Source organism: Monodelphis domestica, chromosome 2, assembly GCF_027887165.1.
Source record: "Monodelphis domestica isolate mMonDom1 chromosome 2, mMonDom1.pri, whole genome shotgun sequence".
NCBI lineage: Eukaryota > Metazoa > Chordata > Mammalia > Didelphimorphia > Didelphidae > Monodelphis > Monodelphis domestica.
Genome location: NC_077228.1, coordinates 465775098 through 465800630, shown reverse-complemented (window position 1 = coordinate 465800630; position 25533 = coordinate 465775098). Strand labels below are relative to the sequence as shown.

The 25533-nt window shown below is 35.2% G+C and overlaps 1 protein-coding gene across 1 annotated transcript in view; it reads right to left on the bottom strand.

Moving 5' to 3' along the window:
• PLPPR4 (phospholipid phosphatase related 4) overlaps positions 1-25533 on the bottom strand; it is a 70540-nt gene that overhangs the window by 32141 nt on the left and 12866 nt on the right. The window contains exon 2 of the mRNA XM_001381816.5: positions 2125-2310. Within this exon, the coding sequence (XP_001381853.4) occupies positions 2125-2310 (186 nt within the window). The remainder of the gene's footprint in view (positions 1-2124; positions 2311-25533) is intronic.

Below are 25533 nucleotides of genomic sequence, written 5' to 3'. Positions count from 1 at the left end.
CTAGAATATTTATTATCAATGAAAACTTAAATTCTCATCAGTTACTATAGAGACATGGCTTGTTTTAATTTTCTGGGGACCATATTTTATATAATGCATTGGTAAAAACTAACCATACCTTAGGATAAAAGATTTAACACTACACAGGATCTCAGAGATCATGTCCACAAAAGAGTAATCAGGGGGATGAGGAGATTCAAAACCATGCCAAAAGAATTTAAATTGATGGAATCTGGACATATTTATCCAGAAGAAGGAAAGATTTTGATAGAATATATTCTGGCTACAATAATAGTTTTCAAATACAAATAAGGGTTCTTATATCAGATAAGAGTTAGACTTGTTCTGCCTGATCCAAGAAGACAGAGAAATAATGTGAAGATCCTGTGAAGAGGTAGATTTGTACTTAACCCAAGGTGATGAAGTCCTGAAGTTATAGTTGTCTAAAAATAAAGTAAATTGCTCTGGTGAGTTATTTTTTACTGGAGTTCTTCAGACAGAGACTAAATGGAACACTCTTTGGGGCTATTGTGGGTTGGATAAACACATCTGATAGAATCTGTGCTTTTCAAGTTCTCAGAGGTCTCTTTTCCAACCCAGAAATTCTGGTCCCCAAGTGAAATGTCATTGCAAGTCCTTTCAAGATACTATTTAATGAAAAGATCTAAATCCCAGTTCTATAATGTTTTGTTACCTGATATCTTCTTGGCTTCAGGCTTTAAAAAGGAATGATACAACATTCTAGGAAGTAATGTGGTATGGTTTGTAAAGTTCTGAGCTTAGAGCAAAGAGCCCTGGGTTTGGATCTAAGCCTCAGGCACTTTCATGTGATCATGGAAAATTCACCTCCACTCTATCTCAGTTTGCTTATTTGTAAAATGCAGATGATGACAACTAGAGCACCTATGTCAGTGTCACTATAAGAAAGGGTTTGGCAAATCTCAAAATGCTATTAAAAATATGAGCTGTTATTATCAGACTAGCACGAAGTAGGCTTTGAAAGACAGGGAAACATTTTCTAAAATGAATTGCTTAACTGTGAACTAAAAGCTACCCCATCTAATGAAATTCAGACACATTTTCACAAAAGGAGAACAATGAATTTGCTGAACTGTTTTCAGAATGTATGATTAGGAAGTTCTTGTGAAAGCAAATTCTAATTTTTTTTCCCTTCCAGCAAAGTCTATTTGGTAACACCATTAGAAGTTACTTAACCTTTCCATGTTTGATGCTATGCTAAACATTATGTAGAATGACAAGACTCATGATGTAGGGGTCTGTAGTCACTTTTTAAAAGCACTTTTGTCTAGACCTGTTTTTATTGTTGTAGATAGTTCCCTAGGTCGAGGAAAGTCCCTCTACCTGTAAAAATTAAAATTAATAAATATAGTTTTTAGGGCAACAGATTTCCAGTGACACATACCAGTGTATATCAGCAAGTGTGCTGCAATTTATAGCCTGAGAAAGTACTTGCCAGGGCATTGAGAAGTCAGTGAAATGACTTGCCCAGGGTTACACAAGCAGAATGTTTCAAGAGTGAAGACTTAAATTCTGGACTTCCTAATTCTGAGGCTGGTTCTCAAACCAAAAATACGGCAACATCAAGCTTCCTCTTAAGAAAAAAAATGGGGCAGCTAAGTGACTCAGTGGCCAGAGTATCAGTCCTGGAGGAAACTTTAGCCTCAGACATTTCCTAGCTGTATGACCCTGGTCAAGTCACGTTTAGCCCCCTTTGCTATCCCTTGGCCTTTTGTCTTAGAGTTGTTACTAATAAAGAAGGTAAGTATGAAAAAAAAAGTTAATGCCATAAAGGCAGGTAGGTGGTTTTGTGGATAGACTGTGGGACTTGGAATCAGAAAAACCTAAGTTAAAATTCTATCTTAAACTGTGATCCCAGGAAAATCATCTATTCTTGCCTCAGTTTCCTCGTCTACAGACTATATATCACAGGGTTGTTGTGAGGATAAAATGATCAAATGAGGTAACATGGAACAAACCTTGCAAACCTTAAAGTACTAGATAAATGCTAGATATTATTAGGATACTGTTCCTGATATTGTTTCATTTTGAAGAACCAAGGAAAGATAGGTTGAAGGTGACAAGAAAAGCATTGCATCTTTTTACCGTAATTGCTGGTCCAGCAAATGCTAAGCTAAGCAACATGAGGAATGGAATAGCTTCCTGGGTGGGCTCAATGTAGGGCATGCTGAGACTTCGGTCATAGCAGCTGAATCCAGAGTGCACTGGCTTGAAGACATCAGTGAGTTCCAGGAAGTAGAGGCTAACAACAGAGGAAGCCAAGATAGGCAGCTGGGAAGGGGAGGAAAAAAAATCATTTAATTCAATTAAATTTTTCTTTTAATACAGAGAACATGAAAAGTCATAAAATAGGGAAAATGTATATGGAGATACCTTTCTTTATTCATCTGCAGAGAGCTTTGCAGTGTGACCTGGTCTCAGTGTATTCTCCCCCACCCCCAAGTCAGTAGATCTAGCTAGGGGGTACAAGAGTCAGGAAGATATGAGTTCAAATCCAGCCACAGATACTCACTAGCTATATGATCCTGGACAAATCACACCCTCTTCCTGTCTCAGTCTTCTCAATTATAAAATGGATATAATAATAGCAAGGTTGTTGTATGGATTAAAAGAGATAATATTTATAAAATTCTTGGCATAATGCTGAATACACCATAAACTAAATGCTTTTTTCCTTCCTTCCTTCCTTTCTTCCTTCCTTCCTTCCTTTCTTCCTTCCTTCCTTCCTTCCTTCCTTCCTTCCTTCCTTCCTTCCTTCCTTCCTTCCTTCTTTCCTTCCTTCCTTCCTTCCTTCCTTCCCTCCTTCTCTCCTTCCCTCCTTTTCTCCTTCCCTCCTTCCCTCCTTCCTTCCTTCATTCCTTCCCTCCCTCCCTCCCTCCTTCCTTCCTTCCTTCCTTCCTTCCTTCCTTCCTTCCTTCCTTCCTTCCTTCCTTCCTTTTCTCTCTTTTCTTCCTTTTATTTTTCTTTCCTTCCTTCTCTCCCTCTGTCCTCCCTTTCCTCCCTCTCTTCTTTCCTTCATTCTTCCCTTCCCCTCTCTTATTTCCTTCCTTTTTATCTTTCCTTCCTTCCTCCCTCCCTTTCTCCCTTCGTACGAGCCTTGCAATAGTTTAAATACGGGCAGTAGGAGAGTATGAGGAGTTGAGGATGAATCCTGAGGTTACAATCTTAGGTGACTGCTTTCAGAGGAAGAAGATATTCTCTAAAAGCATAATTTTGTAAATGTCACGTTTTGATTCCTTCCATATCTGGGAATTGCTGAATTATATAAAGTGAAAAGATTGATTTAAGGTATTGTCATATGTGGAGGGCAGTAGCTTTTATATAACCAAACAGGATATTTTTGGCTTCTTTTTGTGTCAACTCACTGTTGGAAGTGAAAATTCTACCAAGAGAAGGAAATTCAAATTCCTGGCTCTTTGCAAAAATCTTGAAGGTTCCCTGCACCACATCAGTTCTCATGAAAATTCCCATGTATTGTGTCCAAAAGAATTTCCCTGCTTTCTTAGGAAAAGTTCCTCCTCATTTAAGATATCTGGGGAGGGGGTGTTATTCCCCTGTCTTTCCATTTACTTTTCTTTTAGACCTCTCTTCATTTCTTACCAGGGAAACACAGAGTGTGGGAAAAGTATCCTACAAAATGAGTGGGGGGGTATTCTTTTCTAAGAAGGACTTAAAACAACAGAAGCTGGCTGAATTTATCTGAGCAATTACGAAAAGATTGAACCGTAATATTCAGGCGAGTGATTCTTTTTTTAATAGGTTAATTTGAATTACCTCACCAAATGTCGAAAATATGATTAAGCTCAATTAGCAGGTATCAAGAAGCTATGAGATGCATGGCAATATACCATTCCAATTATGAAAATGTGTTAGTCTGTATACATAGAGAGTATAAGAAATAGAAACGAATCAAACAAAAATTGGATAGCAAGTTAAATCTTATTTATACACAGACACAGTCACAATCATATATACACGTGTCTCCTAGGAGCCCGAAACTTGATCAGGCTTCCAGGGGAAAAGAGTGATATTTAAGGCTCCTCAATCAGATACATGACTTCTGTTGAATCTGATACAGGCATTCATCACAGATTCTCCTTTGTGGCTCAGTTATCTCCAAACTTGAAGGGAATAGGAAAACATGTCTTCTACAGACAAGATATTGAGTAGGAGATAGTATAATCATATGGAAAAAGGATGAAATACACACATCATTCATTCATTACTTCTGCTCCCTTGAGGGTTTTCCCCAGTAAAACAAGGCTTTAGACACAAAGCAAATGAAAATATCTAGGTATTCAAGACAACTGTTGTCCTACCTCTCTATCTTAAGTCAGTACCTTTAGGGCATCTATCTTATTCTATTCTCCCAATAATGTCTTGGGACCAACAACATGCTATAAAACTATCATTAAATCATCAAATTTAACTGTGAGAAACCTTTTGAAGGTATCTTAATTGAATGCAACTCTGACATAGGCAAAAATGCCATGGCATTTACCAATGAAACAGCTTCAGCTACTCTCTTCCTCTCCTTGAAGACCAGATAACACTCCCTGCTTGCTGTTTGGACAGCTATTTCTTTCCAAACATTTTTTTTTTAATTTTGGATCTAAAAAACACCACAACTATTCACTTTTTCTTTTTACACTGTACTATGTAATAAATATTTGTTAAATTGTGTTGATTGTCTCTCCTCGGAGAATTCTCCATGATTCAAAGCATAGATGTTATGGCTAGATTCTATTATCATTTGAAGTGAGGGAAATTAGAGATGGGAAAGAGTTGGGAAGAATGTATTTAGCAATGGTGGGTAGTGGATACAGTAATCAATAAGCAATTTATTTCTTTTTTAGTACATAATTTCTAAGAGCAAAATTAAATTTTGATTATCCTAATGATTTTGGGAAAATATGAGTTTTTGTGCTTCTTATCAAGTCAGTAAACATTTTCTTAAGAACTATGTAGAATTGAGAGGAGGATTAATGTTGTAATCTAGGATTTTCATTCTACTTTTAAATCATAAGACATACTATTTTTTTGGAGAGTTGTTACAATTCACTCAGTTGGAAATTTGAAAAATTAGACTTTAGGATGTCATTTTCTTTCTCATGAGTGGCAGAATGACATGATGGATAGCACGCTAGACTTGGAGTCAGGGAGACCTGGGCTCAGATTCTTCCTCTGGCACTGTTATAGCAGGCAAGTCACTAAATCACATTTGATTTCAATTTCCTTATCCTGAAAAATAGGGAAAACTATAATTGTAGTATTCATTTCAAATGGTGGTTATGACTCTTAAATAGTTAAATATATGCAAAGTGCTTTGCAAAATTTAAAGCATTATATAAATGTTACTTATTACTATTCTCAACCTCATCTTGAAGAAGGTGCAGTAATAGTTCTCAGGAATTCTGGATTTCACAGGAAATATCGATAAAGAAAGTAATAAAATATTTTAAATTCCATTTCAGCATATCTATGAAATTGGGTTGTATGTTCAGTAAAAGATACCTTGTTTAATTGGAATAACCAATCCCTTAGCCATAATAGACTTTCATGAAATACTTGTTGAACGATCAACAGAATGGGATGAAAGATAAAATTAATTGTTAATTTAACTTTTAAACAAAAAAAAATCCTTACCCTCTGTCTTAGAATTGATACTAAGTATCAGTTCCAGGACAGACAAGTGGCAAAAGTTGGGCAATTGAGATTAAGTGACTTGCTCAGGGTCACATAGCTAGAATATGTATGAAGTCAAATATGAACCCAGGACCTCCCATCTCCAGGGCTGGTGCTCTATCCAGTGAACCACCTAAGAACTCCAATATAACCCTTCTAAAATGTTGTTGGTTGTCTTCTTTTGGTCTTAATTGCAATAAGGTATATAAATTGTGACCTAACATGGAAGCTTAGTGTTTACATGGACTGGGTTATATTTTAGGAACTTTTCACATGAATCTTGTTTTGTCTCCTACCTTAACAGCATGAGAAAATCAAAATTTTACCTGTTTTGTTCTATGCAGGGTACCCCCAGGGAAAGCCTGAATCTGATTTGAGTCTTTATCTCCTCATAAAAATAAAGGGTTCTTAGTTCCCATGAGAGCATGGGAATAACAAGTCATACAAGAAAAGGCTTGAGTGCAGTTGATTAAAAAAATGCATCTGCCCCTTTTTAGTTTTGTGACTAACCATGAAGAAATCTCATTCCTTTGAGCTTTGATTTTCTCATCTGGAAAACAAGGACAATAATTCAAGGAATACCAACGTTATAAAGTTGTATTGGAGCACAAATGGCATCATCTATAGATAGGGAGCTACTAGATGAGGAATTCCCTCCACCAATGAAGGTTGTCGCTTAATAATTTATAGTCATAGAATTACCTACAGCACCAGTAAAATGAGTGACTTGTTCAGGATCAACTAGTGATTATGGATCAGTGGGGGGAACTCGACCTCAGGTCTTCGTGGTTCCCAGATTGATTTTTACATTATTATGCCACATTGCTTCTCAAAAATAATACTAATGATTATTTCCATTACAACAAACTATCTCATCTATTATAAAGTATTTCTCACCCAAATACATATCACCCCTGATGTCTAACACAGGGCTTTATGCATAGTAGGTACTCAGGAAAATATCTTATGAAACTGAAGTGGTAGAATCAAACCTCTTTTGACATAAAAAGTCCAATTTTTTTTCTGCTCACCATGAAGTCTCTTCCTTTAGAAGAGAAGTATGATACATTTTAATGAAATTTCACAATTAAATTACCTTGGTGTTGACATAATCCTGTTAGACATACAGTGCTATCTAAGCAAGCAAAAGTGGCATAAACACAATGACTGTATAAAAGGGATTGGCACAGTACTGTCAGGGTCACCAAGGAGGAAGGAAATTGTGAAATCTGCCAAAGAAATTCATCCAGGATATGGAAATAAATTAATAAATGCTATACTATAAACAAAAATATAAAATTTTGAGACAAAATATCAAGAAAATATTTCAAAATAAGATTATAATGGGAAGGATCAAGTAGGTTATATGAAACCTAGCCTTTCTGGAACACATTAAGGGCCACAGATATTAAAATAATAACTGGTGATCCACCTTTGGTGGCAGGAACTCTGTCCCATTACCAGGTCTTCCTTATTGCCTCATCTCAATTTCCCATCTCCATTATATCCTTAAACCCTCCTGACAATGTTCACTAAGTCAGACAGAGTTCAGAACCATAGATCTATTAGCTGAAAGAGAATTTAAACACTTTCTAGTTCAACCAGCTCCATTTACAGGTGAGAAAATAGAAGTCTGGAGACAATAAATGATTTGTCCATCTCTACTATGTGTCTCAGAAACAGTTTCACCTGATGGGTGTGAACTATCAGCCTAATTAAATATCTGATGTTCTACAAACTGAGCCACTATACTTAAGAAATAGATAGTACTGGGGACTTCTGGGTAAACATGGCAGCAGTCTAGATGCAGGACTCTTCCTTTCCTCAGCACCCTCCAATATAGACTACCTTGAGACCAAAAAAAAAAAAAAAACAAATTCATATGAACAAAGGGACTCTATAGTAGAGCACAGAATTCAAAGTACATGGAATTTGGGCATTTCCACACTATAAGGGGGTGAAAAAGCTCCCACCAAAAGGCAAGCTGATTTACCCTCCCCCACTGTGCCTACAGAGCCAGAATCAGAACCAGAAAGTGCTAGATCAGTGAGTGAACGAGGGGTACCTTTAAGTCCTGGGCAGCTGACTAAGACCACCAAAGACCTACCCATGGGAGAAGCTAGACCTGAAACCCTAGCAGGCTGAAGAGCACAGACCATGGACTCTCTCAAGAAGATAGCACAGAGAAGGGCAGCAAATAGCAGAAGCTGCAGAGATTTGAGGGTTGCCCTCAAGCAAAATCCTTGCTCCTTAGCTTCATACAGAGAGAGCCTGCCCATCTCAAACAGATTTCTGACTGAAAAGGGAAGTAAAAACCACCACACTGATTGCAAATAGTGCCCTGGACAAACAACTTCCCAACACCAAGAAAAACATGAAGAGGTTGACTTTGGATAATTTTTACAGAGGAAAAACCCAGGCTACAGAGGGAATAGGAGAGGAAATCCAAATAAATGCACCAAAACCTTAAAATAATGGAAATTGCCCACAAACTCTTGAAAGAATTTAAATTGGAGCTATCAGAAAGACGGAAGCCTCCTGGCAAGAAAATTAGGAAATAGTTCAAAGAGAAAACAACAGTTTAAAGGACAAGAACTCCCAATTGGAGAAACAGCTGGAAGCCACAAAAAGCAGGCTAGACCAAACTGAAAAGGAAAACCAGACTTTAAAGACTAGAATTAGGCAATTGGAAGGCAATGATCTTGAAAAACAGCAAGAATTAATAAAGCAAAGTCAAAAAACTGACAAAATCGAAGAAAACATAAAATATCTCACTGACAAGATGGCAGATCAGGAAAATAGATGATCACAGAGAGACAATTTGAGAATCATTGGTCTACCTGAAAATCCAGAAATAAACAGAAATCTTGACATCATACTACAAGAAATTATCCAAGAAAACTGCCCTGATATTCTTGAACAAGGGAGCAAAATAGACATTGAAAGAGTCCATAGTACACCCTCTACACTAAATTCCCAAAAGACAACTCCCAGGAATTTAATTGCCAAATTCCAAAGCCTTCAAGCTAAGGAGAAAATTCTACAAGTAGCCAAAAATAGACAATTCAGATACCAAGGAGCGCCAATTAGGATTACATAAGATCTTGCAGCTTCCACACTAAAGGACCTCCAGGCTGGGTATATGATATTCAGAAAGGGAAGAGAATTCGGGTCAAAAACCAAAGATCACCTATCCATCAAAATTGGCTATATACTTCCAGGGGAAAGTATGGGCAATCAAGAAAATAGAAGATTTCCAAGTATTTGTAAAGAAATGACAAGAACTAAGTGGAAAGTTCGATATTCAAATATCAAGAGAAGCATGAAAAGGTAAATAAGAAAGAGAGGGAAAAGGAAAAAATGTTTTTATTCAAACTTTCTTCTTTAAGAGCTTCAATAAGATTAAATTATTTATAATAATATATGGGCAAAATGTTATTTGTAACTCTCAAAAATTATATTCACTATTATAATAATTAGAAGAATCCTTCACAGGAAGTGTTTGAGGTAATAAGTGATATAAGATGATATGAAAAAAAAGAAAAAGGGAGGGGGAAATCAAAGATAGCACCAAGAGACACTTGAAGAATAAAAATTAATGGGATAATCTTTATCACCAAAGGTACACATGGGAAGGGGAGGGAAAGAATACTTTTATAACAAGAAGAGGAAGAGAATGCTAATAGGTAATACTTAAAATACTTAAACCTTACTCTCAGTGTAATCAATTCTGAGAGGGAAGAGCATCCAGATCCATTAGGGTCTTGAATTCTATCTTACCCTACAGGGAAAGTAAGAAGGGAAAACCAGGTGGGTATGGGGAAAAGGGAATACAAAAAGGGAGGGAAAGAGAGGGGGGAGGGAATTTAACAGACCCTAAAAAATAAGAAGGGAATAGAAATGGAAGGGGCAGAAAGTGAAGCCTATTATGGGTGGCGATTAGGGGGATTGATTAAAAGCAAACCACTGGTTTAAAAGGATATAGCAAAAGAAGAAAGGACAGAACTAGGAGAGGATATCAAAATGCTGGGGAATACACAAATGATAATCATAACTTTGAACATGAATGGGATGAAATCACCCATAAAATGAAAATGAATAGAAGAGTGGATTAGAAACCAAAATCCTACCATATGTTGTCTACAAGAAACATACCTGAGGCAGGTAGATACTCACACGGTTAGAATTAAAGGTTGGATCAAAACATATTGGACCTCAACTGATAGAAAGAAGGCAGGAGCTACAATCATGATATCTGAGAAAGCCAAAGTAAAAATAGGTCTGATTAAAAAGGATAGGGAAGGTAACTACATCCTGATAAAAGGCATAATAGACAATGAGTAAATGTCAGTGATCAGCATGTATGCACAAAATGGCATAGAATCCAAATTTATAAAGGAGAAACTAGTGGAATTGAAGGAGGAAATAGATAGTAAAACTATACTAGTGGGAGACCTGAACCTACCACTATCAAATTTAGAAAATTAAATAAAAAAATAAATATGAAAGAGGTAAGAGATGTGAATGAAATCTTAGAAAAATTGGAGTTCATAGATACATGGAGAAAAATAAATAGGGACAAAAAAGAATATACCTTCTTTTCAGCAGCACACGGTGTATTCACAAAGATTGATCATGTACTAGGGCATAAAAACATGGCAAACAAATGCAGAAAAGCAGAAATAATAAATGCAACATTTTCAGATCATAATGTAATAAAATAATAATTGGTAAGGGTACATGGAGAGCCAAATCAAAAATTAATTGGAAATTAAATAATATGATTCTCTAAAATCTGTTAGAGAACAAATCATAGAAACAATGAATAATTTCATTGAAGAAAATGACAATGATGAGACATCTTTTCAAAACCTATGGGATACAGCCAAAGCAGTACTGAGGGGGAAATTTATATCCTTGAGTTCATATATTAACCAATTAGGGAGGGCAGAGCTCAATGAATTGGACATGTAAATCAAAAAACTTGAAAGCAAACAAATTAAAAATCTCCAGAAGAAAACTAAATTAGAGAACCTAAAAAATAATGGAGAGAACTATTGAACTAATAAGACTAGAAGCTGGTATTTTGAAAAATAAACAAACAAAATAGGAAAAGTACTGGTCAATCTAATAAAAAAAGGAAAGAAGAAAACCACATCAACAGTATCATAGATAAAAAGGGAGACCACTTCTAATGAAGAGAAAATTAAAGCAATCATTAAAAACTATTTTGCCCAATTATATTGTAATAAATATGCCAATCTAGGTGATATGGATGAATATTTACAAAAATATAAATTGCCTATTTTACCAGAAGAAGAAATAGAATACTTATATATCCCCATATCAGAAAAAAAATTGAACAATCCATCAAAGAACTCACTAAGAAAAAATTCCCAAGACAAGATATATACACAAGTGAGCTCTATAAAACATTCAAAGAACAACTAATTCCAATACTATACAAACTGTTTATCAGCATAAGCAAAGAAAGAGTTGTACAAAATTACTTTTATGACACAAATGTGGTACTGATTCCAAAGCCAGGCAGGTCAAAAACAGAGAAAGAAAACTATAGACCAATATCCTTAATAAACATAGATGTAAAAATCTTAAATAGCATATTAGCAAAAAGACTCCAGTAAGTCATCAAGAGTGTTATTCACTATGATCAGGTGGGATTTATACCAGGAATGCAAGGATGATTCAGTATTAGGAAAATCATCCACATAATTGACCATATCAACAAGCAAACCAAATAAAACTCATGATTACCTCAATAGATGCAGAAAAAGCCTTTGACACAATACAACACTCATTCCTACTGAAAACACTAGAAAGTAAAGGAATAGAAGAGCATTTCCTAAAAATCATAAACAGTATATATCTATAACCATCAGCCAACATCATGTGCAATAGGGACAAACTAGATGCATTCCCAATAAGATCAGGAGTGAAACAAGGATGCCCATTATCACTGCTATTATTAAACATTGTACTAGAAATACTAGCAGTAGCAATTAGAGAATAAAAAGAAATTGAAGGTATTAAAATTGGCAATGAGGAGACCAAGCTATCACTCTTTGCAGATGATATGATGGTCTAGTTAAAGGATCCTAGAAAATAAAATAAAAAGCTAGTGGAAATCATCAGCAACTTTAGCAAAGTTTCCAGATACAAAATAAACCCTCATAAGTCATCAGCATTTCTATATATCTCCAACACATCTCAGCAGCAAGAATTAAAGAGAAATTCCATTTAAAATCACCCTAGACAATATAAAATACTTAGGAATCTATCATCTGAGACAAACACAGGAACTATATGAACACAACTATAAAACACTTTCCACACAATTAAAACTAGATCTAAACAATTTGAAAAACATTAACTGCTCATGGGTAGAACCAGCTAACACAATGAAAATGAACATCCTACCCAAATTTATTTACTTATTTAGTGCCATACCCCTTGAACTGCCAAAAAACTTTTTTACTGGATTAGAAAAAAAAAAACTATAACAAAGTTCATTTGGAAGAACAAAAGATCAAAGATATCCAAGGAAACCATGGGGAAAAAAAGCAAAGGAAGGTGACCTTGCAGTCCCAGATCTCAAACTACACTATAAAGCAGTGGTCATCAAAACAATATGGTACTGGCTAAGAGACAGAATGGAGAATCAGTGGAATAGAATTGGGGTTAGTGACCTCAGCAAGACAGTCTATGATAAGGCCAAAGATCCCAGCTTTTGGGACCAAAATTCAGTATTTGATAAAAACTGCTGGGAAAATTGGAAGTGTGGGAGTGATTAGGTTTGGATCAACAACTCACACTCTACACCAAGATGAACTCAGAATGGGTGAATGACTTGGACATAAAGAAGGAAACTATAAGTAAATTAGGCAAACACAGAATAGTATACATGTCAGACCTTTGGGAAAGGAAAGATTTTAAAACCAAGCAAGAATTAGAAAAAAATCACGAAATGTAAAATAAATAATTTTGATTACATCAAATTAAAAAGCTTTGTACAAACAAAATCAATGTAACCAAAATGAGAAGGGAAGTAACAAATTGGGAAACAATCTTCATAACAAAAACCTCTGAAAAATGTCTAATTACTCAAATTTACAGAGAGCTAAATCAATTGTATAAAAAATCAAGCCATTCTCCAATTGAAAAATGGGCAAGGAACATGAATAGGCAATAGTCAAAGAAATCGAAACTATTAATAAGCACATGAAAAAGTGTTATAAATCTCTTATAATCTGAGATACACAAATCAAAACAACTCTGAAGTATTACTTCACACCTAGCAGATTGGCTAACATGACAGCAAAGGAAAGTAATGAGTTTTGGAGGGGATGTGGCACAGTTGGGAGATTAATTCATTGCTGGTGGAGTTGTGAATTGATCCAGCCATTCTGGAGGGCAATTTGGAACTATGCCCAAAGAGCACTAAAAGACTGTCTGCCCTTTGATCCAGCTATAGCACTCCTGGGTTTGTACCCCAAAGAGACAATAAGTAAAAAGACTTGTTGAAGAATATTCATAGCTGCGCTCTTTGTGGTGGCCAAAAATTGGAAAACTAGGGGATGCCCTTCAATTGGGGAATGGCTGAACAAATTGTGGTATATGTTGGTGATGGAATACTATTGTGCTAAAAGGAATAATAAAGTGGAGGAATTCCATGGGAACTGGAACAACCTCCAGGAAGTGATGCAGAGTGAGAGGAGCAGAACCAGGAGAACATTGTACACAGAGACTGACACACTGTGGTACAATTGAATGTAATGGACTTCTCCATTGGTGACAGTGCAGTGATCCTGAACAACCTGGAGGGATCAAAGAGAAATAACACTGTCCCCATTCAGAGGAAAAACTGTGGGAGTAGAAACACCGAATCAAAACAATGGCTTGATTACATGGGTTGAGGGGATATAGTTGGGGAGGTAGATTCTAAATGGACATCCTAGTGCAAACATCAATACAATGGAAATAGGTTCTGATCAAAGTCACATGTAATACCCAGAGGAATTCTGCTTCATCTACGGGGCAGGTTCAGGGAGCAGAGGGAGGGATGGAACATGATTCTTGTAACCCAGGAATAATGTTTGAAATTGACCAAATAAAAAATAAAATAAAAATAAATAGATACTACTCCACACATCAGTCCAAGAAGTTTTTCATTTTTATAATGTACCTATAATGATGCCCATGATCAATTAATAATCATTAAGTCTTCATTTAGTTTGAGTCAGCTAGGTGGCACAGTGGGTAGACTGCTGGGCCAAAAGTCAGAGAGATTCATCTTTCTGAATTCAAATCTGACTCCAGACACTTACTAGCTGTGTGATTCTGGGCAAGTCAATTAACTACATTTGCCTAAGTTTCCTCAGATGTAAAATTATCTAGAGGAAAAAATGGTAAACCACTCCAGTATTTTTGTCTACAAAACCTTAAATTAGGAATCACATAGAGGTGGACATAATTGAAACTATTGAATAACATTTATTTAGCTTGTTTTTCTTAAGGCACTGTTCTAAGCCTTGGATGTAGATAAAGGCAGAAGCTTCCTCTGACCTCAAGGAGCTTACGTTCTAATGGGGAGACAAAATGTCAATAAATAGGTACATAAAAATGGAAGATAGTCTTAGAGGGGAAGGATATATATGTAAATATATATCTATATCTCTATATGTTATTATATTTCTTATAGACCATTGGCATTCAAACTCAAATACAACAAGCATTGACCAAGCTATTATGCTAGGCACAGGAGAAGATGAAATTTAAATATAACATGATAGTTAATCTCATGGAATTTAGGAATCTGGAATAAGGATTAAACACAAACTCAGAGAGTCATAATGCACTGAATTACATGATATGTATATTAGCAATGTCTACAACAATGTCCAACCATATTACATGAACTCTTGGAATTAGTCATTACTTAGGACAGACTTTATGGCACATTACATTTCAATTGGCTTTAAAAGATGGGTAAAAGGACTTCAAAAGATAAATAGGACAGAAAAGATGTTCCAGGTCCAACATGACTAAGGAGTATAAGTTGGGATAGCTCAAAGTATGTTTTTGACAGTGAGTAATACTATTTGACTGGAGAATATACTAATAACTTCTCTTTACATTATTTTTTTAAGTTTTAACTCAACACTTAGAGGTAAGGAATGTGTATATTACCATTTTCTCTTTTCTCTTTTTTATTAAATGAGGAAAATGTTCATATTTATAATTATAAGTTTTAATTATAAAAATGATAGATCTAAACCATAGTCTCTCTATGCTCAGTTAGAACTCTCCAAATACATTAAATGGAAAGGGATACAATGAGATAAGGCTAAAAAGGTGTGAGGGGATCAGATTGTGAAGACTCTTGGCAGCCAGGCAATGAAGTGGGAACTTCCCTGGCTAGGCAAAAAGGAGCATTTAATGATGACAAGACCAGATTTATGCATAAGGAAGAATGATAGATTGAAGGAAAAAGAATGAAAAGGTGGGGATAGATATTGGGAGACCATTATAGAAATCCCAGCTGGTAAGGAGAGCTAGCAACTAACATGGCAGTGGGAAAATCAGGCAAGATGGTAGATGGGAGAGATTATAAAGGGTATATTGAAAGAACTTGATAATTAATTGAATAGGAAAAGTCAAGAGTAAAAGAAGAGAAAAATGTCTCTAGGTTTTGAAGATGAAAGACTTGTTGAACAGGAAATTATTGATATCTTTTGGGAGAACAGATTCATGTAAGTGGGGACAGAAACTAAATTGCAAGGGTTAAAGATAGACTAGGCTATGAGAAAGTAGAAAATTTAGATGTAAATAGTTTTTTGGAAGTTTTAGCAATGGAGAGAAATTAAACAGTTGGTAAATAGTGTATAAAGTTCCTGCAAAGGATTGACAATTATTTTAGTATTTAGGATTTCTGACCATATTTCTGAGCATGTTGGAAAGAAGTGAAGGGGACATTCCAAATGTATGAAATAGGACATGATTGCTGAACAAAGGTTTCTAAAAAGGACAGAAGGACTAGGATTAAAAGCATAATCAGTGAAGTGATCTTTAAGATCATTTGAGTACAAATATTAGAGCTGGTGGAGCTTTCTGTTTCACTGCTTTATACACATTTGACAATAAACATATATGGATTGACTGAATGCATTTATTTATATTTATTACATTATAACTTGCTAATATGGACTAATGAGATACAATGCTTATAAAAATGGTAACTGGCAATGAAAATACTAAATAATTAATACCTCAGGAATTGAGAATAACTTTCAAAATAATTGACATCAAAAACAAAAGGGATCTTGTTCACCTGCTACAAAATGGACTACTGAATGGAGATATATGGATAGTTAGGTAGCATAGTGGAGAGAGTGCCAGGCTTGGAGCCAGGAAAATATGAGTTCAAATGTGTCCTTAGACACTTACTAGCTGTGGGATGCTGGGCACAGTTAACACTATTTGCCTCAGTTCCCCCATCTATAAAATTAACTGTGTGTAATTAGAAATCTTGATCCCTTGGACTTCATCCTCCAGAATCCTTTTCCCTTTATCTACATAGCATCTTTACATTTTATACATAAAAGTTTGCTGTAACCCCACCTTTTAACTCTTCTTCCTGCACTCTCCTCCTGCTTTTGGTGGTCCAGGCAACTCTCTCTTTGTTAATGCTATCATTTTCCTTTTTTCAAGTTATTAATTAATAAATTCTTATCAGAATATAATACTTGAAGTATTCGGATATTAATTCTTAATCTTACAACTGGAAAGGGAAATGGCAGGCTACTCCAGTAGCTTTGCCAAGAAATCCCGAAATAGGGTCATGAATAGTTGAGCACAACTAAATATGAATTAGCAACAACAAAGATATATAAATAACCAAAGTACAAGAAATCTTCAGTTCTCAGCATATATTCGTTTCTCCAAATATATCAACTATCCCTAGAAAACATAGGTGTTTTCTCTCAAGTAGTGCAAAATCAGTTCCTTTAGTTGTCTGGGAGAATAAGTGTTATGCTTGAGTGCACTTCTAGCTATAGAAGTAGTGTAAACCTCAAAATTCCTTAGACTTATAAATGTTGGAAATTTCACCATTGGGATATTTCATACTTGGAAAATTTCTTACTGATAGTCTATTGGAATGGGAACTCCATTGGCATGGGAGGTTCCTTCTCTTCCCTTCTTAAGATTACTTTAGGACAGAAACCCTTTGCTGAACAATGGAAAGGACTTTGACCTATGCTTAAGCATAGAACAGGAATTTCTTTGAGTCTTGATTGATTTAGAATTGATACAATGGAGATACTTGGAATCAATCTCCACCCTATTCAGTCCTAATAGGATTGAGTAAGGGCTGCAGCCTAGATCAAAATTTAATTATTCCAATCTCTACCATACTCAAGTTATCAGGATTTAGAAAGGGCTGTAGCAAAGGAGTATAGATTTAATCATTTGAAAATATGACCTTCAACAGACATGTGCAAAAAGCCAGAAACCTCTGGGCGGTCCTGGGTTAAGCGAGAGCCTCCATTGACAGGGAAATTGATGAAGAGTGATTGGTAGATGTGAGGACTGAGGGGAGGCAACTTGGATGGTGTCCTTAAAGATAGGAGGGTCTGGAGACGGAAAGAGGGTTGAGTTTTTGAGCGGTGTGGTTCCTGGGCTCGGAGGAAGCTTGCTCTGAAGGAAGCTGAAGGTGGGGGCCTCTGAGACTGTTTCTCCATTTTGGACACGTGAGTAATAGGGACTGATCTCTTTTCTTTGCCCCAGCTATCTAAGGGCTTGGGCCTTTTGGCCCAGCCTAAACAGAAGGGGTATTTAAGCCCTATTCCCTTCTCTCCCCTTTCTCTCTCTCTATATATCTCTAATTCCTTTCTTGCTCCTATTGTAATTAAACTCCAAAAAAGGCTGACGGCTGACTTGAGTTTTTCATTTAGGAATTACATAGCTGATTCCTTGGCGACCTTAAATTAATATATATCAGTCTTTTAAAGTGATTCCCTTGTAACAGTAGTCAGGTGGAGGGTATCTCGTGATGACTTTAATGACCCCAAATAAACAAAAGACAAGTCAGCACCTTCTAAGTGATAGTCTCAGAGAGTCATCTGGGGCACAGAGAGAAAAAATAACTTGCTTAGAATAACACAGCAACTATATATCAGAGGCAGGACTTGAACCAAGGAATTTCTGAGTGTGAAGCTAGCTGTCTATCCACTCTCTATCATTCTGTCCCAAATGTCCTGTTTAAACAAGGATAAAAATAAAATATTCTCTACCTTTTAGCAGTTCATTTCCTGGAGTGAAGATAAAATGCCCATAAATAATTGCATATTCATATATGGTTTAATATGTACATATTTCAGATTATGAATCTATCCTATGCATTTTGTGGGTATATGTAATAAATATCACATTCTATATAATATGTATATCACAGTATATCTTGGTAATAGGGACTGATATAATAATGATATTTATCGGGATGCTCAATGAGAATGAACATACCATATCATTAAAACTTCTGAAATCTAAAACAAACAACCCCCACAATGACCTATAGATATAATATCTATATGTAGATATAAAGATACTTACAGAGCTGATTACCTATGTGTGTATGTGTATGTATATACACATCAACAGTAAGCATTTCTGACATGTTACTAATTCTCAGAGCTTTCCTGACTGTTGAAATAGAACAGAAAAAAGGAACTACTTTCCAGAATGAATTCAGGAATACGTCATTCTTCCAAGACTAAATGGTTAGTAATTAATTGAGGATAGTAAATAGAGACTTTGATTTATTATTTGAAGCTATCGTTTATTTTGAATTTCCTACATTTATGACTCTAGTGTGTTTTCTACATGAATTACAGTTTCTTACAATATATGCTAAAATCTAATCTCTGTAAGGTAAAATACATAAAAGGGGTCATTTGGTTCAATTGAAGATGATAGATTTTATTTTTGAGTCACATTTTTCATGTAAAATGGCTAAGTTTGTTGATAATAAATATCCCAAATAAAAAAGAAAAGGAAGGTCCATTTAAGAGGTGAAGGGAAAAAATAGCTTCTTAGGAGATTGAACTGGCAAAGAAAAAGAGAGTAAAGTACAATTTTGCCACACAGGCATTAGTTTTAATTGTCTTTAAGTATCTACTAAGAATAATAACTAATATTTTACCCCTCTTTAAGATTTGCAAAGTGATACACACACACACACACACACACACACACATATATGTGTTTTTCCTTTAATCCTCTCAACAAACCTTTGAGCTTGGTGCTATTATTATAACCATTTTACAGATGAGTTAATTGAGGGTGAGAGAGGTTAAATGACTTCCCCAGGTTCATACAGCTAGGCAAATTCTGAAGGAGAATATTAATTTAGGTCTTTCTACCTCAAAGTGTTATCAACTACCCTAACTTGCTGCCTGGATATATCAAAAAAGTGGATAATCTTTTCCATAATGGACATGGAAATATGTATTGTATTATAACACATTTACAACCTCTATCATATTATCTGCCATCTTAGAGAGAGAGGGATGGGAAGGAGGGAGAGGACATGGATCACAAAATGTCCAAGTCTATTAAATTTTTTTCAACATGTAAAATAATTTTAAAAAATTTCAAAGGTAAGTAATGCTGTTTCCTGCACCATGCTGAGGTTCTTTTTTAGACAGGAAGATACTTTGGTCTTGTGTTTATTTTTCATTTTCAACTCACTCCTATCCTGGCTAATGACTAACTTCTAACCCTAAAAAAAAAATCGAAATGTAGGAAGCTTCGAGGCCTCATATGGAGGTTTCCATTGTAAAAGCCTTGGCAGAAATGCCATTTTTTTATGTATTTCTGTAATTAACATTATTCACAGTTAACTTTTTAAAATAAAACCCCACTGTGCAAGCTTCATTATACATTTCTTCCACAAGCAAGATGTTTCCTAATTTGGGTTCCTAGCGTTCGCATGATTCTTGTTAACATTAGAGAACACAAAAGACTCTAATTGGTCCTAAAAATAGCAATGGTAATTAATAGGTAATAGCTAGTAGGCATAATATGTATGTTAGGTCTAATGGGGGAAGAAAAATTTGTGCTCTTATCTCTTTGTGCCAGGAATTTGAATTACATTTTCTACATCAAAAGGACTAAAGAAAAATCAAACAATGATCTAATAATGAAATTTAAAATTTTAAGATGTTGCTTTAGATGATTCTAATAGAATAAAGAGTACATGTAACAATACTTGACATATGTATTGCTTTGAGTTTTGCAAAAACTTTCTCAATGCTACCTCATTTGGATTCTTACAACAGACATGTGAAGTAAGTAATCCAGGTATTAGCATGCATATTTTACAGATAAAGAAATGGAGACTCAGAGAACTTCAATAATTTGCTTTCAGTCATGAGTTACTCTAAGTCAGAGGTTGGATTTTTTAAAAAAAATTATTATTTATCATTTTGCTTAGAGCAGAGTTTCTTTACCTAGAACACTAAATGATTTTCTTTTTGATAATTCTATTTCAGTATAATTGGTTTTCATTATGATCCTATATATTTTGTTTTCTGCATTTAAAAACTTTCTGAAGAGTCATATAGGTATCACCAGACTGTCAAAGTGGGTACATGATACCACAAGAAGGTTAAAAACTCTTAGCTTAGAGTAATAGCTTTCTAATTATCAACCATAACTTCAATTATTATAAATGTGTCTAATATGACAGCTTTTATCAAGTATTTAGATGAATATCATATGAAAGGAGAGCTAGACTTATTTTGTGTGGCTCCAGAGAGCAGAAAGAAAAACCTACACAAGAAAGTGGATTTCAACTCAGTATATACACCTTTTTGACAATAAGTTTCCTGTTACAATGTAAGTAGAACAAGGAATATTTTTCGTTTGTCATTGTATCAACAATTCCTAACTCACCTAGTAGACACTTTATAAAATGCTTGATTAATTTGGAGATTGAAAATAACATCAAGGCAGCTGATTATCTCACTGGATAGGGAGTCAGCCAATCTTCTTGGGGTGTCATGTACCCTCTTTGGCATTCTGGTGAAATCTCGATAAACCTTTAGAAAGTGTTTAAATGCATAAAACAAAATATATAGGATTATAAAGAAAACTAATTATATAGGGAGACAGGAGGTCCTGGGTTAAAATCTGGTCTCAGATATTTGTTAACTGTATAACCCTGGGCAAATCACTTAATCCAAATTGTCTAGCCCTTACAGCTATCCTGCCTTGGAATCTGTACTTATTAGTGATTCTAAGACAGAAGCTAAGGGTTTAAAAAAGAAAATGAACCAGCTACCGCATTAGGTAGTAAGTTTCCTGTCGCTGGAGGTGTTCAAGTAAAAGATAGCTACACATTTCAAGTATGTTGTGAAACATGATTCCTTCATTAAGTAAGGGAATGGCAAAGATGGTTCTTAAGTGTTTTCTGATCTAAGTTCTCTGATTCCTTCCTTGATATTTTTCCACCCTAACTAAAATGTTCTCACCTTCTCATATTTGTAAAGCCCTTTTTGGAGATCCTTTTGGTACCCATTATTTGTCCTTTTCTTTTATACTTATTTGTGTTTATACCGAATCCTTCTGACTCTTCCCCTGTAGAATACATTTTTGAGAGCAAAGACTGTACCATTTCTTTTTTCTTTTGGATCCTTGTTCCCTAGCCTTGTGCCTTGCACATAATGGGTGTTTTATAAATAATTTGTGGAATGGATGAATATCAGACACTAAAATAGATGCTTTCTTTTAAAAATAGAAATTATCTTTATTATAAGAAAAAGGACTGTTTTTGCCTTTCTTTATAACTCCAGAGTATAGCACTGTACTGGGCACATAGTAGGCACTTCAACAATTCTAGTTGGCTGATTCTATTGGGAATACAGCTTGAGATACATTGTTTATTTAATTTGTCAGTGCTAGCAAATCCTAAAATTCTACCTTTATCTGAAATGTGGAGTTGACTCACAATAACCATGGTGATGAGGTGCATGGATAATATGAGTAACAGCTTAATTTGTGTTCAGTTTCAGAATTATTTCTTTTTAATGAACTAACTAAATAATATTTAAGATAATTTATTCTCAGATATCTCAGCCCCTCCCTTCCCTCATTTAGCATTAAGTCTTATCAAACATTAACCAAAGATTATAGGTAGCATAAAAAGGTTATATTTACAAGATTACACCCACAACAAATTCCAGCTGGAAGGGATCTTAGAAGTAGTACAGGCCAATCCTTTTTCTTCAACCCCATTGCACACATAAAGAATTGTGATTGAGAGAGGTTCAATGACAAGCCAAAAGACATACAGACCAAATGTTGGAATGCCATAGTAGGAATTTGGTGCCAATTCCTCTGCCTTCAAATTCCAAACTCAGTTGAATAGAGCTGCTCAAATTAGCTTGAACTACATCTATCCCCCCTTCAATTTGTGCTCTAAGTGGCAACCATTTCTTCTCATATTCCAGTATGTAATCAAGTAAAAATCATTTATTAAGCACCTACACTGTGTAAAGTTCTGTCTTTAAGAAGTTTTAAAACCATTTTACATTTAATTCATCTATTAAGTGACTACTATGATAAAGGCATTAAAGCTATACATTGGAGATACCCAGATAAGTTCTCACAATGCTTCCCTGTTAATGAGCTTACAGTCTAATGAAGCACAGGAACATAAGTAATGGTGACATAAGGGAGAGTGAGATGTGAGCAAAGGTGAATTGCTATGAGAAATTTGAAGAAGGTGGGGATGTGGTCATGGATGTTTTCATGTAGATGAAGATATATCACATTGGTGTTGATTCAGTTGTGTCTGAGTCTTAGTGACCCCATTTGGGATTTTCTTGGCAAAGATACTTGAGTGGTTTGTAGTTTCTTATTTCTCCAGCTCTTTTTACTGATAGGTAAACTAAGGCAAACAAGTTTAAGTGACTTTCCCAATGTTATACAACTATAAAGTGTCTGAGACCAGATTTGAACTCAGGAAGCTGAGTCTTCCTGACACAGGTTCAGCACTCCATTCACTATGCCACCTACCTTCCCCCAAAGATATATCAGATGACTCATCAGATAGGAATAGATAGGCATGCACTAAGTGGGCAGGAGAAGGATAGAAGGTATAGGAGATAGGCAAAACAAAGGCACAGAAATAATAAAGGACTAAATGAGATCAAATACTAGTAAGAAAATTAGTTTGACTGTAATGTAGGATATGGGAAGAGGAAATGAGATATAAAGACATGTATTATGGACTCAGATTTTAGAAGGTCTTTAATATAAAAATTGGAAGTTAAAATTTTACTTGCAAATTAACAAATTAACAATTAATGACTTTTGAGGAGAGAAATATCATGATCAGAGAGGTATATTAAAAAGTTATCTTCCTTGTCAAGAGAAGTAATTGCATAATAACCACTGAGTCAGATGTGATAGAGAGCACATAAGATACCAATAGAAGGATTTCTGTGCAGGACCGCAAGCCTAGGAGAGGTCATATGGCATAAATGCCATCAGATTATGGTCATTTTCAGTAACTTAGGAGTAGAAGTTTCTTCTTGGAACTCTGTAACCTCCCTGTGAATGAGTAAAACAGATATTATCAAGGAAGTTTATAGGTGAGACCTTGAAACTCAGGTAAAGTGAATTTGCAAAATGGAAACTCTTAAGATCTTCTAATTCTTTGTCCTATGTTTTCTCTACTTTTCTCTGTTCATATGTTGGGAATATCTTGTTTGAAAATTCCCTCTACTAAGATAGATAGACAATTATTGTGCAATTTATTGTCTTAGAGAGTTACCTGAAATACTGAGAGTTTAAATCACTTAATCAAGGGCACAGAAACATAATTCAAATTTGAGTATTTTGACTGAAAGTTTTGCTTATTAAAATAAGGCCAGACTTCAAATATTTGGCCTAAACATGAAATATCATGCTTTTGACCATCTTGAATGGTTTCTTCAAAATAGATTTTTCTGAAACAGAGAAGCTATTTTAAATGATAAATCAACTTTTCTTTGAAGCCCCCTTAGCATTTTTTTTTTAAAAATTACCTTCTACCTTAGAATCAATACTGTGTATTGATCCCAAAGCAGAGAAGTGGTAAGGGATAGGCAATAGGGGTTAAGTGACTTGCCCAGGTTCACACAGCTAGGAAATGTCTGAGGCCAGATTTGAACCTAGGACTTCCCATCACTAGACCTGGCCCTGAATCCACTGAACCACCCAGATGCCCCCAACATGTTTTTTTACAGCATGTCCTGAACACCCAATGTATCTTTCAAGGCAATATTGTACAGTAGATAGTGAATTTAGGAATGAGGAAGACCTGATTTCAGAGTCCTAACTCTAAACAAACTGTCTGTGTGACTGCACAAGTCCTCTAGTTTCTCAGTGCTATAAGGCTCTCTTCAAGAATAAGTTTTTACATGACTTTTTTATTTAAAAATTTTTATTTAATTAATTGATTTAGAATATTTTTCTATGGTTAAATGATTCATATTCTTTCCCTTCCTTCCACCTACCCCCTCCCATAGCCAACATGCAATTCCACTGGGTTTTACATGTGTCATTGATCAAGAGCTATTTCCATATTATTAATATTTGCTATTTATTTAGGGTCTTTCCAATCACATGTAGATACAAATTTAATAACCTTTTTCAGATAATTAGCAATCCATATTCCTTCTTTCTCTGTCCATCCCTTAGACAGAAGGTAATATGATATAGTTTATACATGTGTTATTTGTGCAATACCTATTTCAATGCTGATCATGTTGTGAAAGAAGACATATATTGCTCATATAAGAAGATAACTGGAGGAAATAAAGTAAAATGGTTTGTTTCCATCTGAATTCAGACACCATCAGTTCCTCCTATGGCAGTGGCTAACCTTTTCCCTCAGGAGTCCCTGGGAGTTGCTCTGGATCCTTACATTGCTGGTAACAGTTAAGTCATTCACAGTTAATCATCCTACATTATTGCTGTTACTGTGTCCAACATTCTCTTGGTTCTACTCACTTCCCTTTGCATCACTTCAAATAAGTCTCTCAAATGTGTTTCAGAATCATCCTGTTTGTTATTTCTTATGATATAATCTCATTCTATTACAATAATATACCAAACTTGTTCAGTCAATCTCCAAATGATGTGCAACCCTTTGGTTTCCGATTCTTTGCCAACACAAAAAGACCTGCTATAAATATTTTTGTTGAAGGAAGTCCTTTTCCACTATCTTTGATCTCTTTGGGATACAGATCCACTAGAAGTATTGCTGGGTCAAAGTAAGATTTGAAATCAAAGAGAAGGGATTAACTTGCATTAGATGAGGGAATTTCTCATTTGATATTTCCCTATTCTAATGAAATCACAAGAATAGTTCCCATCCTGAATACAAGTTGGATGTTTTCCCCACACAACTTCTGAAAAGTGAAAGTTGGGAAAATAAAACAGACAGGAAAGAAAGTCTCTAGGACAATACCAACAACCAGTATTTCACTGAAATAAACAGCTAACAGAAGATAAATACTGGTAACAATTCTTATTTTTTGGAGGGAGAAACAAATATAAAACATTAACCTGACAATTCAATGTAAACATAAACAACATAATTTTCTAGGAGGTTAATGCCATATTCTCTCTGTCCTCTTCCCCCTCTGTATCTATTTATTTCTAAGGGACATTTATTCATTATAAGTGCTTCACTCTGAAGCTGAAATTCTCCAATGATGTAAGAACTTAATGGATGTTAGA